General features: G+C 38.7%; 1 protein-coding gene across 1 annotated transcript in view; it reads right to left on the bottom strand.

Moving 5' to 3' along the window:
* Positions 1–14,177, bottom strand: part of LRP1B (LDL receptor related protein 1B) — a 750,266-nt gene that overhangs the window by 341,276 nt on the left and 394,813 nt on the right. Inside the window, exon 7 of the mRNA XM_064515494.1 lies at positions 9,176–9,338. Coding sequence (XP_064371564.1) covers positions 9,176–9,338 — 163 coding nt within the window. The remainder of the gene's footprint in view (positions 1–9,175; positions 9,339–14,177) is intronic.

Here is a 14,177-nt window from a genome sequence, read left to right as displayed (position 1 = left end):
TGCTGCTAATTAAAATGACTTTTTTCCCTGTCCTTTCTTTAACAGGCAGAATAATTAACCACCTTTCAGTTTAACCAACCTTTTATAGAAAACAGTGATGGCTCTTCTGAACCTCCTCTCTTCCAGATTAGACTCCCTGCAATGATGCTGCAATGATTTTGCACAGGCCTTTTTTTTTTTTTAACAACTTGTATTTTTATCTCCAGACTTCCTCCAGTTTTCTGTATCTTATATATATTTTATATGGTGACCCGAAGCGGTCACATTTCAGCTGAGGCATCAGCAAGGCACGTTCACGCTGCTGAGCTGCTAAGCGTAGCACCGAGGGAGGGGAGGCACGGGAAAACGACTCTGGAAAACATATGAAGAGCTAAGGACACCCAACAGGCCCCAGCAGAGCAGCAGTCCCTATCAGGGTGATACCATCATACCGCTCATAAATTAACTGAGTGGTTATCATCCTTTTTGCCCCTTTGGCTGACTGTTCCAGAACAAGAGTAATGACCTTACAGAAGCTGGTTAGATAATAAGAGAATCAGGTAATAAAAAAAAATAAAAGGAGAATTCAGACGGACATGAGCATAACGTATATGCATTACAGAGCCTTAAACTCCCATTTATATTCTCATTCAGAAACAAAGTGGCCTCAGTTGTCTCTAGCTTAATTGCTTTCATCTTAGAGGAGATCATTGATAGTGTGATTCAGATCATGTAGCTTTTGTCAGGGCATTTCACGTATAGAAAAAAATCACAAGACTTTTGTACTAGCCAGAGAAGCAAACCTATTTTCCATCTCCTCCACAAGTGGTTTAACTTTGCAGTTGTAATCCATGGTAGCTTTAATAAAGGGAGAGTGTTTTGATCAGAAGTTTAATCAGTTAAGGATGGAGGGACAGGGGTGTGGGGGAGAAGGAACAGTACCTGCACACAGGCAGTTTCCAGCTGGGCATGTGCTGCATCCACTGGGAACGGCCCCAGGCAATCAGTCGCGTGGCGTGTTATTAGTGTTGCTACTGTTCGTGTGTTCAGTGCCGATTGCTGAGACGGTTCAAACAGTTATCAACAAAAAGCACCACAGACACCCCATGAAAAAGCAGGCCTGTTTTGTGCAACCGCTGTACTCGGATGACAGCTCGGTTATTAGGCCCAATTCCAGCGAGGGTGACGAAGCGAGGGAGGCACAGCGTGGCATTCAAGGCCCTCTGCACCAACTATTGCCTACAGGCAATACTAATTGCTGACAGGCAATTTTTGATAAGTGAAAATACTTATCTTTTACTGACTTAAAAGCTATTTTATTTTCTGCGAATGTAATAGCTTTAGTCAGTTTGTGATTTCAGTGGTGTTTTTTGAAAAGCTCATCCATCGAAGCATTGCAGTTCTTTCGACTGCAGTTTTCCCGTAATTATTTACACTGCTCAAATACCTCTGCTAGCCGCAACGTACTTGCAAAATGCATCACCACGCACAGGCTGCAAAAGAGAAAAGCTTACCTAAGTTTATGTTGCAATAGATGTGTCAGCAGCAGCTAGCGAGCTTTTTGTTCTCCAGACAGTAATTCTGATTATTAGATAATACCATCACCCAAGACATCGTAAGATACTCTAGTAATACTGCCAGTAGTCAGTTTGCCAATGGCTTCACCAAGTTTTACAGTCACGGGAGGAGAAAGGTTCTTTCTAACTCACAGATTAGCATCGCTATTATTATCTGCTTTTCTTTAAATGCAGTTTGGTTTGGGTACCTCTTCAAATAGATACAAAAGATTGGATTTTAACCGTAGCCATCAATTATCTGTTGTGAAGTGTATTTGATTAACAAAAAGGTATGCACAATAGAAAATGCAAACACATAATTATTTGAAAATATGCATGTACTAAAGCTGTGCAAGTTTATTCTATTTTTGTCTTGATGATACAAATTGCTTTGATCCAGCTACTTAACCTCAACTTGTTAATAAGTTCCCTTTTAAGGTAAAGTTATGTAAAGTGCTTGATATTTTGATTTCTTTCATTTCATCAGTGACTGTGAATACTTTTCATCAGCCTTAAATGGGTTTCATACAGGTTTGTGTCTTTTTATGTTCATAAATCCAAATATTTGAGTTCCTTGAAGAACAACTTTATTTTTTTCTTCTATTCTGTTTGCATATGCATGCAAAATCATATCATGCTGTTTCAAGAAAGACAGAAGATGAAGTTATCCCTTGCTTTCTGTCATTACTACAGCAGCAGCCAGCAAAGTTTCCCAATAAGCAAATCTGTACCACTACAAAAGAAGCAAAGTTTCAAAGGAGATCAGGTCCACAGGGAAATGTAAAGGTGCCAAATATAAATAAATGAGTGCCTCATTTTAGTTAGCAACAAATGCATTTTTAAACAGAATACCACAGAAATGGAAGCAGAGTTTTCAGAAGACTTGAAAACATGTAAAAATATGTTCTCCTAAGTGTTTAACAACCATTTGAGCTAAATAGGTGGCAGCAAAGGTAAACATAATTTTCAAAGGGTTTTTTTGCCTGATTAAATATCTTTCTTTCTGAGTTGTTTTGGTTCCCCTAGCTATTACTTCTGACTGTTCACAGCCTGAAAGCGGTGTGTGTGGGGGGGGAGAATGATCAGCGAAAGCCAAAATCTTAAAACTTTCAGCTTGTCATGAGTTATCATAAAGAATTTTTTTAAAGGGGATTTTTTTCCAGGTCACCTTTAAAACTTTCTAAAAGTTATTATGTCTTATATGTATCTTACACATAGCCCTTTGAAACTGCTTGTGACAAGAAAAGGAACTGAGCTCTTTTAATAACGGCATGATATTAAAATACTAATGATTTTGCTGTTTAAAAGTGAGCCTTAATGACTATAACACTCCTCTTTGATCAGCAGAAAATGGTGACTAATCTGAGGGAAAAAAAGTTTTACATTTCAGAGTTCTCTCCCAAGCCTTGTGACTGTTTTAAAAGCTCAGAGACAAGAGAGCACGAACAGAATAAAAAGAGACAGCAGATACTAAATGTCGATGCTTTATATTTATCCTGAAAGACTCCCCTGTTTAAACAACAATGACATAAAAAAAAAATATGTTTAGTGGTCTGACCTCATCTACTTTTTCAACTCCTGCTCTTTCCTCCCTGGTAAGAAACTTGATTTCATCCTCAGTAACAAATTCCATGAGCTTTTCTCCCCTCTCCCTCGTCTGGGACATTGCTCCAATCTCACTGCCCACACGCTTGCATCCTCCCTCACCGCCCACATCAAATGCAAGAAAGGGTGCAAAGGCAAGCATGTCTAATCCCCCAAAATCAGCAGGGGTGGAGGGAGGAGGGACACGGTGGGTTAAAATACAGATCCTAAAGACTCAAGCGTGCAGCCCGGCGTGTCGCCACGTGCCGAGGTGCCGGCCCTGCGCTGGCTGCCGCTCCTCTCCCGCACCTCTGAGCGCAGAGCGGGACTGGGGGGATGCCGCAACGCCTGCTCCTGCACCCACCGCCTTGCAGATTTTACACCTCCAATGATTTTTTTCTTATCCATCCATTTACCTTAACTCAAGGCAAAGAAAATGCAAATGCGAGCATTATTCATGACATCTACAAGATAGTGCATTTACATTTTTTTTTTGAAGATACAGGTGCTTCCAGAGAAGTTGATTCAGAAAGGTCCCCCTCTCCCGCTGCTCCTCAGCTGACTTGCTCTTTTCTGGCTATTTCAGGAGACAAGGTTTCAGGGTTAGGCTCAGGCTCTGCCCATGCAGAAGCTCCATCAAACAATTTACCATGAAAAAGTTTCTCCTAGCTTCTTTTTCAGATCCTGCCAAATAGGATAGCTCTTATGGGCTTGAAAGTCTTCTCATGTGGCCAAACAGGTTTAATTGCCAGCCCCAAACTCATTCCATTTACAGCTTCACAGGGAAAAAAATCTCTCCACACTCTTAAAAGTTGTTTCCCTTCCTTGGCTGTATCTCTTTATTACACTAGGCACTATCTCCTGTACATAGCTCTCTAGCAAGTAAAACTTTGATTTAATGATGTGTAAAAACTCTATCATTCCCTTGGCACTGTTAGTGTGAACTGTTCAATGGACCTTACATTACATTTAAGTCTGTCCAATAATTGTAAACATCTCAAGGGGATAATCAGACGCAGCTTGATTAAGAATATATGCAACAGCAGTTAATCACTCTGGATGATAACAGGGTTCACATGACCAATCTCCCTTCTTCCTCTTAGGCATACCAGAAGTATTTCAGAAGAGAAATAAATTTACAAATAAAAAGAAAAAACATTAAAAAGCAGACACAACTGTTTCTCAGGATTTTTACTTCCAGATACGATAGTGTAAGGACGCTGCCCCACTCCGTCCTTATACAGAACGCTGTCTTTCAAAATGATGTCTCACACTTTGGTTTCTTCTGTTTCCTGGATTTTGGACTGATGCAAATTGTCCAACTGTATTTCAAGAACTTCCTTACATATTTATTAATTGAATTCCTTTTATCATACTGTGGCTTTGACCGTAGCCACAGTAAAATCTGTGCTGAGAATCTCAGAAAAGTTAAAGGAATAGTCTTTTTTATTTTCCCCTCAGAACAAATTCCTTTGTTGAGGAAAGGGAAGACCTAGGCTATGAATTCTTCCCTTGTTTCCCTTCTTCACCTTTGTGAAGGGAAGGGAGAAGGTATCACCTGATTGCTACTACAGACTTGGAAACCTCATATCAAAGTTTTTTTGTTGTTGTGCAGTATTTTGGCAGTATTTTTGACATACTAGCACTTCCAAGAGACTGTGCAGAACACAGTAATAGATGTTGTCCTTTTAACAGTCATCTTACCACAGTCTCCTCCTGCATGTACTTACAGTGCTGAGTGAAGGGAATACGCAGTGCTGTCCTTTTTTATTTTTACAACACACCAGAAGGAAAAGATGATTAAAAGATTTATTCAGATATTTATATGAGACACACTGTTGCAGTATTAAAGTCTTTGATAGCTCTTTTTACAAATCTCTTTAGCAGTAAGTCTTCTCTCCCCATTGTTACTAATATAACTTTTAAATGACTGTGACAAGCTCCCATTTCAATGACTTCAGCCTCTAATTGGGCATCCTCTGCAATTCTCTGCCTCCCCCTCTTCCCTCCCGTCTCTCCCACCGATATGCCTTTCTTTTATAGTGATTCATAGAAGAGGTGTCTGACTCCCTTCTTCACTCCCAGGGCTTCTCTACGCTCCGGGCTACCCTCCCACACGCTAGCTCTCCTCTGTACGTCGTCTCTGTAATCTCGCCGTGCGTGCCCTTTCCCTGGGCACCTCCTCATGCTCCAAACAGTTTCGTAAGTGGGTACTAGATCAATAGCCTTTGCGTTTTAAATGCTCTCCTTAAAATTCCTGTTTTTCCTTAAGCCCATAAAATGTAATAGAGAATTACGATCGGCATCCCAAAGAGCATCAGAGCCATGGTTTCGAGTCACACAGTACTGCAGCCAGGAGTAGCCCTGAGCCAGCGACAGACTCACAGCTTTCTGCTACTCCTGCCTTTCCCCATTTCCTGGCATTCTTGCAGAAATCAGAAATGCATCCCAGAAGAAATTAAGTAACCCCGATATACATTACTCCATATATAGTAGACATATAAGCAGGAAGAACAGGACCAAAATTTTAAAGTGCTAATGTCAGGGGAGGGAACTCTAGCATGCCCCTACTCCAATCCATTCTTCCCATGTAAAATGCTGGTCTACACTCCGCATTACCAGTGTGGCGCACTGGAAGGCAACAGTCTACCTGGAACGCTGGATTTAACTGGATATATTTTTACGAACACTGGACATCCTTACGGTATATATATACGTACGTGTATATAGAAGTACACGCTTAACAGTGCATTCTGCAATAATTATTCCTCCTCTCCCCGAATACAACCAAATATCATATAACTTACACAAGATGCTTGTCATTCTCCCTATTAAATAGAAGACATAAAAAAATGAAAACGCATTTTCTGCACACAACTAGCTGGTCAGTAGCAGACTTGGGAGAACCTGCTAAACCCTCCGGTCTAGTCTCTTGGGAGTTTGAAGTGCATCACCACCTTCCTTATTGTTTTCCACATATGGCAACCACAAAGTCTCATCGGTGTGCAAGCTTACTGCCAAAAGAATAAGGCAGAATCCTTTTAAAAATATGTCATTCTCCCCTAGTACAGCAGACCTACACTGAAGACTGTAGCCAGAAATGAAATCACTCTAACACAACTCATATTTATTTCATGTGACACTCATCAGTACCATCATCAATTTTACACCACTTTTAAAGACCAAAAGACGAAGGGGGGCAGGAAGACTAACTGCTTAGGTTTCTTGACCACTGAAGAAAAGGAGTCCTATATTACAGTTTATCAAAACTATGAACTGAAGACCTGAGCAGCTAAAATCTCACTCCAAAGGCATTTGACAGATAATACATGATTACAAAATAATTTGTTCTCCCTCTCTGTTTCTGACTGCTACTTTATTTTCCACTAGCATCGTTCTAACTTTTTCTTCAATATATGCTTCACTGACAAGTGTGAACACTGAAGTCCTCACAGCAATCCGTGCACACACGACTTTTTCCTCTGGCAATGGTCTCCCTAACGCAGCTCCAGTACTTACACAGTATTACAAGTTCATTGACACAGCAGATGAATACTAGTGCTGCAAAACCTGTAAGTGGCTGAATAATTAATTTGCCCTTTTCCTTTTTGCTTTTTTCCTGAAATTTTCACATATGTTTCCAGTAGGTGCGGGCTAGAGTAAAAGAACATAGTTCAGACTGATAAAATTGCTAAAATCCTAAATGAAAATAGCGGGGGCTTAGACTGGAAACATAACAAACCACTTTGTTCAAGAGCTTTTTGAATAGTAGAACCTTTTTTCTCTCAGTTCTAAGATCAGTTTAGATTACGAATAACAGTTCTCACTGAAGTTCAATTCTAAATGCATAGGAGAATATACGAAACCACTAAACAAACACCTAATAAAAGTCACATGTACTGATAGGTAAAATTAATCACACTCGCAAAAACTATCTTCAGTAAAGCAAGAGGAACCATTTAGGCTTAAGAAATTTTCTGCCTAGGCTTTACATGGTCTATTGGTAAATCAGGAATTCTGGATCATCATACAACAGTGATGTGCAAGACACTGCGGATGTAAACATATCAAAATATCAGGGCTTCATCCCCCATCACTATAGGTAAGTTTGTCATAGGCGCAATGGCTTACGATCAAGCTCCGAATTCCTTAACATAGCAAATGGTCTTTGCTGTGCAAGTGTACTGTCAGCTTTCAGAAGAGCGCTCTAATGAACGTAACATGGCAGCAATACCTGTTACAGGAACAAACATATTAAAACGGAATTGGATAATTTCTTACAGCAGTCCATATAAAATCTCTCAAAACAGGCTAGGTTTCATATTTCAGTAAAAAGCACCCATGATTTCTAAATATATGTTTACAGTGCACAAATATAACTGTCTTAAGAAGCTATTACACTTTTATGTGACCTGCTCATTTGGTGCTCAAACTGCAACAAATTTTTGCATATTGATATTTTTGTGGTTCTTTAAATAAAATAAAACCATCAAGTTACCTGGAATAGAATACCATGTCAATACTCTGACACAGAATTATGTCTTAGCTAGTATCAACATGAAAGAGTAAAAAGAAAGCAAAAAAGAGAAAAAATTAAGGAAAATATTTTTAAAGTACTAATTTACTCCCTTCTACGCCACTGGAAAAGGCAGCTATCTAGATAAGAATGGTTTATGGCTAATGGATAACAAACAGAAGGAAAAACAGTCTTTTTTTTTGGTCTGTTCCAGCCTTCCTTGCAGAATCAAAGTGCTGGATGCAGTTCTTACACCCCTGAAAGATAAGATTATCTAATCACAAGCTTAGAACTCATCTAGTAAATCCAGCAAAGAATAAACAAGCAAATGTACAAAAAAGGCTGCTGTTAGCAAATCTGAAAGCTTCAAGCTCTTTCAGATCAGAACTTTCAGAAAAATCAATTTATACATGATTTTTTATTTGTTTCTTTTAAAACAACACTGCAGTCAGATCAAGGCAAGTTTACCATCTGCTGCAGAAGGAGATACAGCTATATTCAAGAATTACATTATACAACTTCTTAGTAAACTTTACATGCAAGCTGTTCTTGTCAGAATTAAAGTTGTCGTGATAATGCATCTTAATATTCAATCAGACTTTAAATAAAGAGTAAAAAAAGTCCACATACGGATGACAAGCTGTTCTACAGTAAACATTATTGTATTTATTGAGAAGGGGTTTATGTCAGTTTAGGATATATTCCACCAGACATTTCAGTCTTAACCACTTACTTACAGACTAAAACAAGGAGAAAATCCCTGTTTCAAAATCCTCACTGAAATCTACAGTTTTTAAATTAACTTCATCGTTCCTCTTTAGCTACACTTTTACTTCCTCATTTGCTTTAAAACTTTTCCCAGCTGGTGGCTGCTGTAAAATGGAAGATTTTTAGTACCCTGTATTTTAAGCAAGGCTTTATTCCCAAGTGATGCTGAATGTATCAATGGAAGAGAAAAAGCAAACACAATGTATTCATATCATTTTAGATGACCCTCTAAAGCAGAGCACGAAGTCCTGAAATTCTGTGTGTAACTAAACTCCGTAGAGCTACTTCCAATACTCCTGATAACGAGGGGTTAAAATATAAAGAAATAAAAAGTTCCTTTTTCACATATTCTAGTTAGAAACACAATTTATAGGAAAACCCAAGCAAAGAAAAACTTATGACAAGGTAGAGATAAAATTGTTTTTATATTTCTCATTCCGTTTTGAAAAGTTATGCATCATGTACTCTAATTAATGTCTTAACTGCTTGCTGCAAGTGCATTATTGTTTTGTTATAGCTACTATATAAATAGCTCAATATAAAAGTGAAAATACAGTTGTTAAAACACCTACATGAAACAGATACACGATTTGCAGTCACTGGGGTGTGTAAACGACGCTGCATTAACTAGTAACAAAGTAGATGTTACATCAGTCTGTGGCCCGAAAGTGAAAAGCCATAGAAACAAATGTAAAGATTATTATGGGGTGTTTCAGCAGATAAGCATGCATCATATAAAATAAAAAATTTGTAATGCAAAAAATAACCTTACCCTGATGTTGGGTCAACAGCTATCGCCTTAGGGTTACTCAGCTCGAGCTCGATCAGGGTAACGCACACCGCCCCGCTGGGGCTGCAAACAAAGATCCTGTCGCTGACGGGATCCGCGAAGTACAGATTCCCAGTGATCCAGTCGATTGCTATTTGCTGCACATCTGCCAAAAAGACGAAAGAAAGGCTCAGAAGCGAAAACACCATACAAATAATTGAACTTCTAGCTGCTTCACTGAACAGATGCTGCACTCAGTTAAAGAACTCGCACTTTTTTAAGACGAGAATGTTTACAAGGGTATTTAGAGAGTATATACTAAGTAATTCAATTCTCAAGTCAAATATTGGCAAATGATTTAGCCACTGTTTTGAGAGAAATGTTTCTTTTTAAGTATGAAAGTCCTGGTACAACTTCAAGGACGTGAAAAGATAGACATGTGCTTGTAATCTGGGAAAATATTTTAAATTTTGCCCTCCTGAAAGTGTTTTGCAGGCTCTTCAGAAGCGGTATCACTGAATGACAGTGCGCCTACAAAACAGGGAATGAGAAAGGCCACAGGGGCTGGGGCAGGGCAGCAGATCCCCGCGGAGGAGGCAGCTGCAGGAAGTCCCGGGAATTCTCCAGTTAGTTTTCCAGGATGTCCATTACACGGTGGAGATAGGACACTGATAATGCATGTAATAGTTTATTTAGATCTGTTTAATTATATATATTATATATATTTAAAATGGACTAAAGCCAAATCAGAAATAACTTCACAGAAATCGAAAAAACCTGCATGCAGATACGCAGGTCTAAAACCACTACATGCAGCAGTAGACGTGTGTGTGCCACATTCACCCTCACAGACGTTGGTTTTCTATAGCTCTGAAACACCCACGTGCTGCCAGATTTCTGATCCGACTGCCAAAATGGGTTGCATCGAAGTTAACGGTCCGCATGGTGCTTATGCAGAGAAGTTTGGTTACGATGAAACCAGGAGTTTTCCTTCTCCAGCAGCTAAAGGGGAAGCGTGTACCCTCACAATTACCAGCACAACTACTACTTCATTTTAAAACAGTGACTGCACAAGTTTGCTTTTTTTTTTTTTTTTTTTTGCAGGGCGGGAGCCTAGAATAATTTTTGTACTTGTATTCTAAATCCTGCATTTTTCTTGTAATTCAATCTACCTGTCTTATGCCTAGTCTTACAGTACCTAGTTACAGTAAGCAGAAGGGCAAAGAAGCATTTCTTAAAGGAAGGATAAAACTTTATCAGTGTCACTGAACTAAAATTTCTTTAGTTCCTATTCCTGTTGACAGTACTGTATTCACATCACCGTGTAATATAACACAGAATTAGTTATTCTTAAATTAATAACTATCGTAAAATTATTTTCTTTTAAATAGAATGTTAGGTATTTCTATATTATTTATTTAAAAACTTTTATTTTAAACATATACATACAGTATATGACTATAGTTTCAAAGTACTGTTACAATTTTTTCATATTGCCATAAGTCAGGTGTGATATCATTTCACATAGAAACTTTTTTGGGGTACTTTCAGTTTTCTGTATTTCTATCATCCTTCAAGGTTGAGCTTTTAGGGGTTCTTCTTCCCCACTCCCAGAAGAAACTGTTGCCACCATCACATACATGCTGTATTAAAGAATATAAAGCAAACTTGATTTAGAAAGAAACTGAAAGCATTACGTTTGTGACAGACAATAAGTGAGGGTTCATTTGATAAAAGAGACTTGGAGATGCACGTGCTGTCCTTTAAAAGGCAGATAACGTAAACAAGTTTTACTCAATAAAATACCAGGAATAAATACTGGCTCTTTTCCATCACAGCCATCCCATTACACAGTCCACTGCTGTCTCTCCTATCTCAGATTTCTCTCCTTCCACTATTCATTTTCCTTTTAATTCAAAGTGAGTATTATGCCTCTTCCCATCTGATAGCTGCTATTACAAAGATATGCTGAGCCAGAATAAAGCAATGCTCCATTTAGTGCAGTATCCTACCTCTGGAGGAGGCCAATGTCACATGCACTGAGACATATTCAAGCCCTCCAGGAGGAAGAGGATTTTTTTCCCTTGTCCACACAAAATGTAGGACATGCTTTTAAAACTAGCAAAAGTCACGTCATCTCCCACCAGGCAAAGAGGGTGTTTCTCGAAAATAAACCTTCCGGGGCAGTACCTCGCTGTCACCCAACAACAACCGGGACATTCGATGCACACTGGCGTTTCCACTTGGCAGTCACAAACCCAAGCTGTGTATTTTAGACACCTCTGCTCTGCTGGTTTGTCTTTCTTGTGCCACAGGTTCTGCTGCGAATTGCACACACCAAATTCCTCACAAGAGCAGTTTGTACGGAGCTGCTCACGTCCACTCCCCCATAAAATCATCCTCTACAGGAAAGATCCCCCGAGCTAGCACATACCGCTCGTAGGAATGAAACTTTTAATCTCTGGGTTTGCTAGCAGCAATGCAATAAGCCACTCTGAGCGGTTCTTCAGTTGAATGCAGTGTATACCAAGGAGATAAGGTTTTGGTTGCACTGGGGAATTTTTAAATATACATTTTTGTACTCAAGAAGTTACCAAATTAATTTCATGCCTATTTCTGAACTCATATATTGGAGCCCAACGTGCAGATGGCAAGTCCACTCACATCTCCGAAGTAATTAATCTTTTTTTTCTTTCATTTGCACAGTTTCAGAAGTCTCTAAAAAGAAATGACTGCTCCTGAAAACACACATATTTATTCTGAGCAATACTGTACATATTTTTGAGGGTTTTTTCTATTTTAATAAGAGCTTTCCTTGGAGTATTTCTGCTAAATCTGATCATCCTTTCTTTATTACTTTCTGAAAAACAGTATTTCCTCTCAAGGACTTCAGAAAGAATAGTTAAGATATCATATATTCAAAATTTTATTGCAGTTAATGGCATTACATAGAGCACGGGCGCCAGCAAAAGTGTGCCTCAACACTTTTTCATTTAACACGCAAATACTACTATACCTTTAGAGAAAACAGCAGTTTTACATTAAATATGGGATGGCTAAATCTTCAAAGGGTACTGGACATACACATGCTATGGCAGAAATGCAGCTTATGAGAGTCAGAACCATACTGGATGACATGCACCTTGCACTGCATGCATTACTATAGTCATTTTAATTGAAATAAAGACTTGCACAGGAAGATTTCGGTGAACAGAAAAGAGAGGAAAACAGCACCATAGTCTGCTATTTATACTACCATTCTAACTAAGGATTCAACCTAAGTGCTGGCTATTAAAGTAAGTATTTTGTAAATAGATGTTTTTTTCCAAATGCTGAAGAAAGGTTGGCAATAGAAAAATTATTGAGTTTTCTCCATTCATGAAATTCAGTAAAACTATCACTTGTTTTTAACGTGAGAAGTGGTCTGAGCAAACGACACAGTGGAACTTAAAGCAGTTGCAGCCCTTCTTAGAAACCTCTAAGTGAATGTTCAGATCCATGATTTTGGATGAAATCTATGCTCCAAAAATGGGTACACTCCATGTATACTTCTGGTTAATGAATCAAAAACAGCCAACCTCTCTATTTTAGTTAAATTCTCTCTATTTTGAGTAAGGAAGGATTTTCTGTTTCCAGCACAAGTCAAACAAAATTTAAAAACCAAAACCATGGGATGCCCTACAAAAATGAGGTACCATATTTGAGAGTTTTTGCCTTGCCCTCTGTTTCCTGAGTCTTCAGGGTGTATTTTTTCCCACATATCTGCATTTCACTTCTCCAACAAATATGCTAGGAGGGTGTTTAACCTTTCTGAACGCAAGCTGAGATAGCAGCAGGTGAGGCTTTGTGAATGTTGTAAGGCAGGCAAGTGCTAAAAGTGTTGGCCATTGACAAATCTGTTTTTTTAATTCAGTATCTATTTAGAAAAAACAGAGATGAAATTATATATGTACAAAGGAACCAACAAATTTCATTCCAGAGGAGAAGAGAAGGCAGTTTAGACATAGGCTTTTTGCCTCCGCCTGGGTAAAAAGCCAAGTTTTGAGCAACAAGGCAAACAGCAGCGAGCCTTCCTCTTCCTAAAGCCCCTGGTAAGAGTGAGCCGAGGCAGCGTGCAGGTAAAGCCCGCCTAAGTGGTAGGCTGTGAAGTCTTGCACAAGCGTCGCCTTTGCTGAGCCTCTCTCTCTTTGGGGAGTAATGCTTCTAATTATCAGCCCAGACAACTTCATACTGACACCGTGGTGTGGGCAAGTTTATGTTGGCATAGATTTTTCTGGGCCTCTTCTATTGACAGCAGTTTGGCTAATTATGTCGGTAGTTCCATTTACAAAACATGATTTTTATCTAAAATGTCACCATTCAATAAACTAGACATATTGGTGAGTAAGCTTTTAACAACCATACCCTGCATGATTATTGAATATGTTTAAAAATGAAAAATTAAATGACAAATATCCATCTATCTTTTTCAAATGCATTGCCCTCAGCTATCTAATCCTTTTGAGAAATCAGCCCTCTCAGATACTGTTTGTAAAGAGTATAATGCAAAACCTAAAATATATTTAATTTAAATAAGCACTTTAAAGCATCCAGACTTCAAGTTCCTCAAAAGAAAAGAAAGCTTTCCTCTGTTTGATGAGTAACGTAATTTAAATTTCAACAAATTGGGTTACTGTCTTACAAATACAATTGCTATTCTTCCAAACCTATAGGATATTAGAAGATAGAAGGTTTTAAAACCTGTAAATGTGAACAATTAGACAATAGTAGTTTCCCCAAACTCAAGGGTTTCAGAAAATATGATCATAATCCAAATATCATGAATACTTAATGAAAGCATCCTGATCGCTCACGGCGACATCTGCTTTCTCAGTGATCTAGCCTATCTAGTCACTCAGAGATTCAAGCATTTGGCTTCAGACTAGCTCAGAAGAAAACAAGACCAGGCACACATCCACTTGGGCATTTCTCTTTCAGTTTAAAAACAGTGGTTTTATTCTTCTAG

The sequence above is a fragment of the Dromaius novaehollandiae genome, chromosome 7, assembly GCF_036370855.1.
Source record: "Dromaius novaehollandiae isolate bDroNov1 chromosome 7, bDroNov1.hap1, whole genome shotgun sequence".
NCBI classification, from domain to species: domain Eukaryota; kingdom Metazoa; phylum Chordata; class Aves; order Casuariiformes; family Dromaiidae; genus Dromaius; species Dromaius novaehollandiae.
This window is presented reverse-complemented; position numbering and strand designations above follow the sequence as displayed.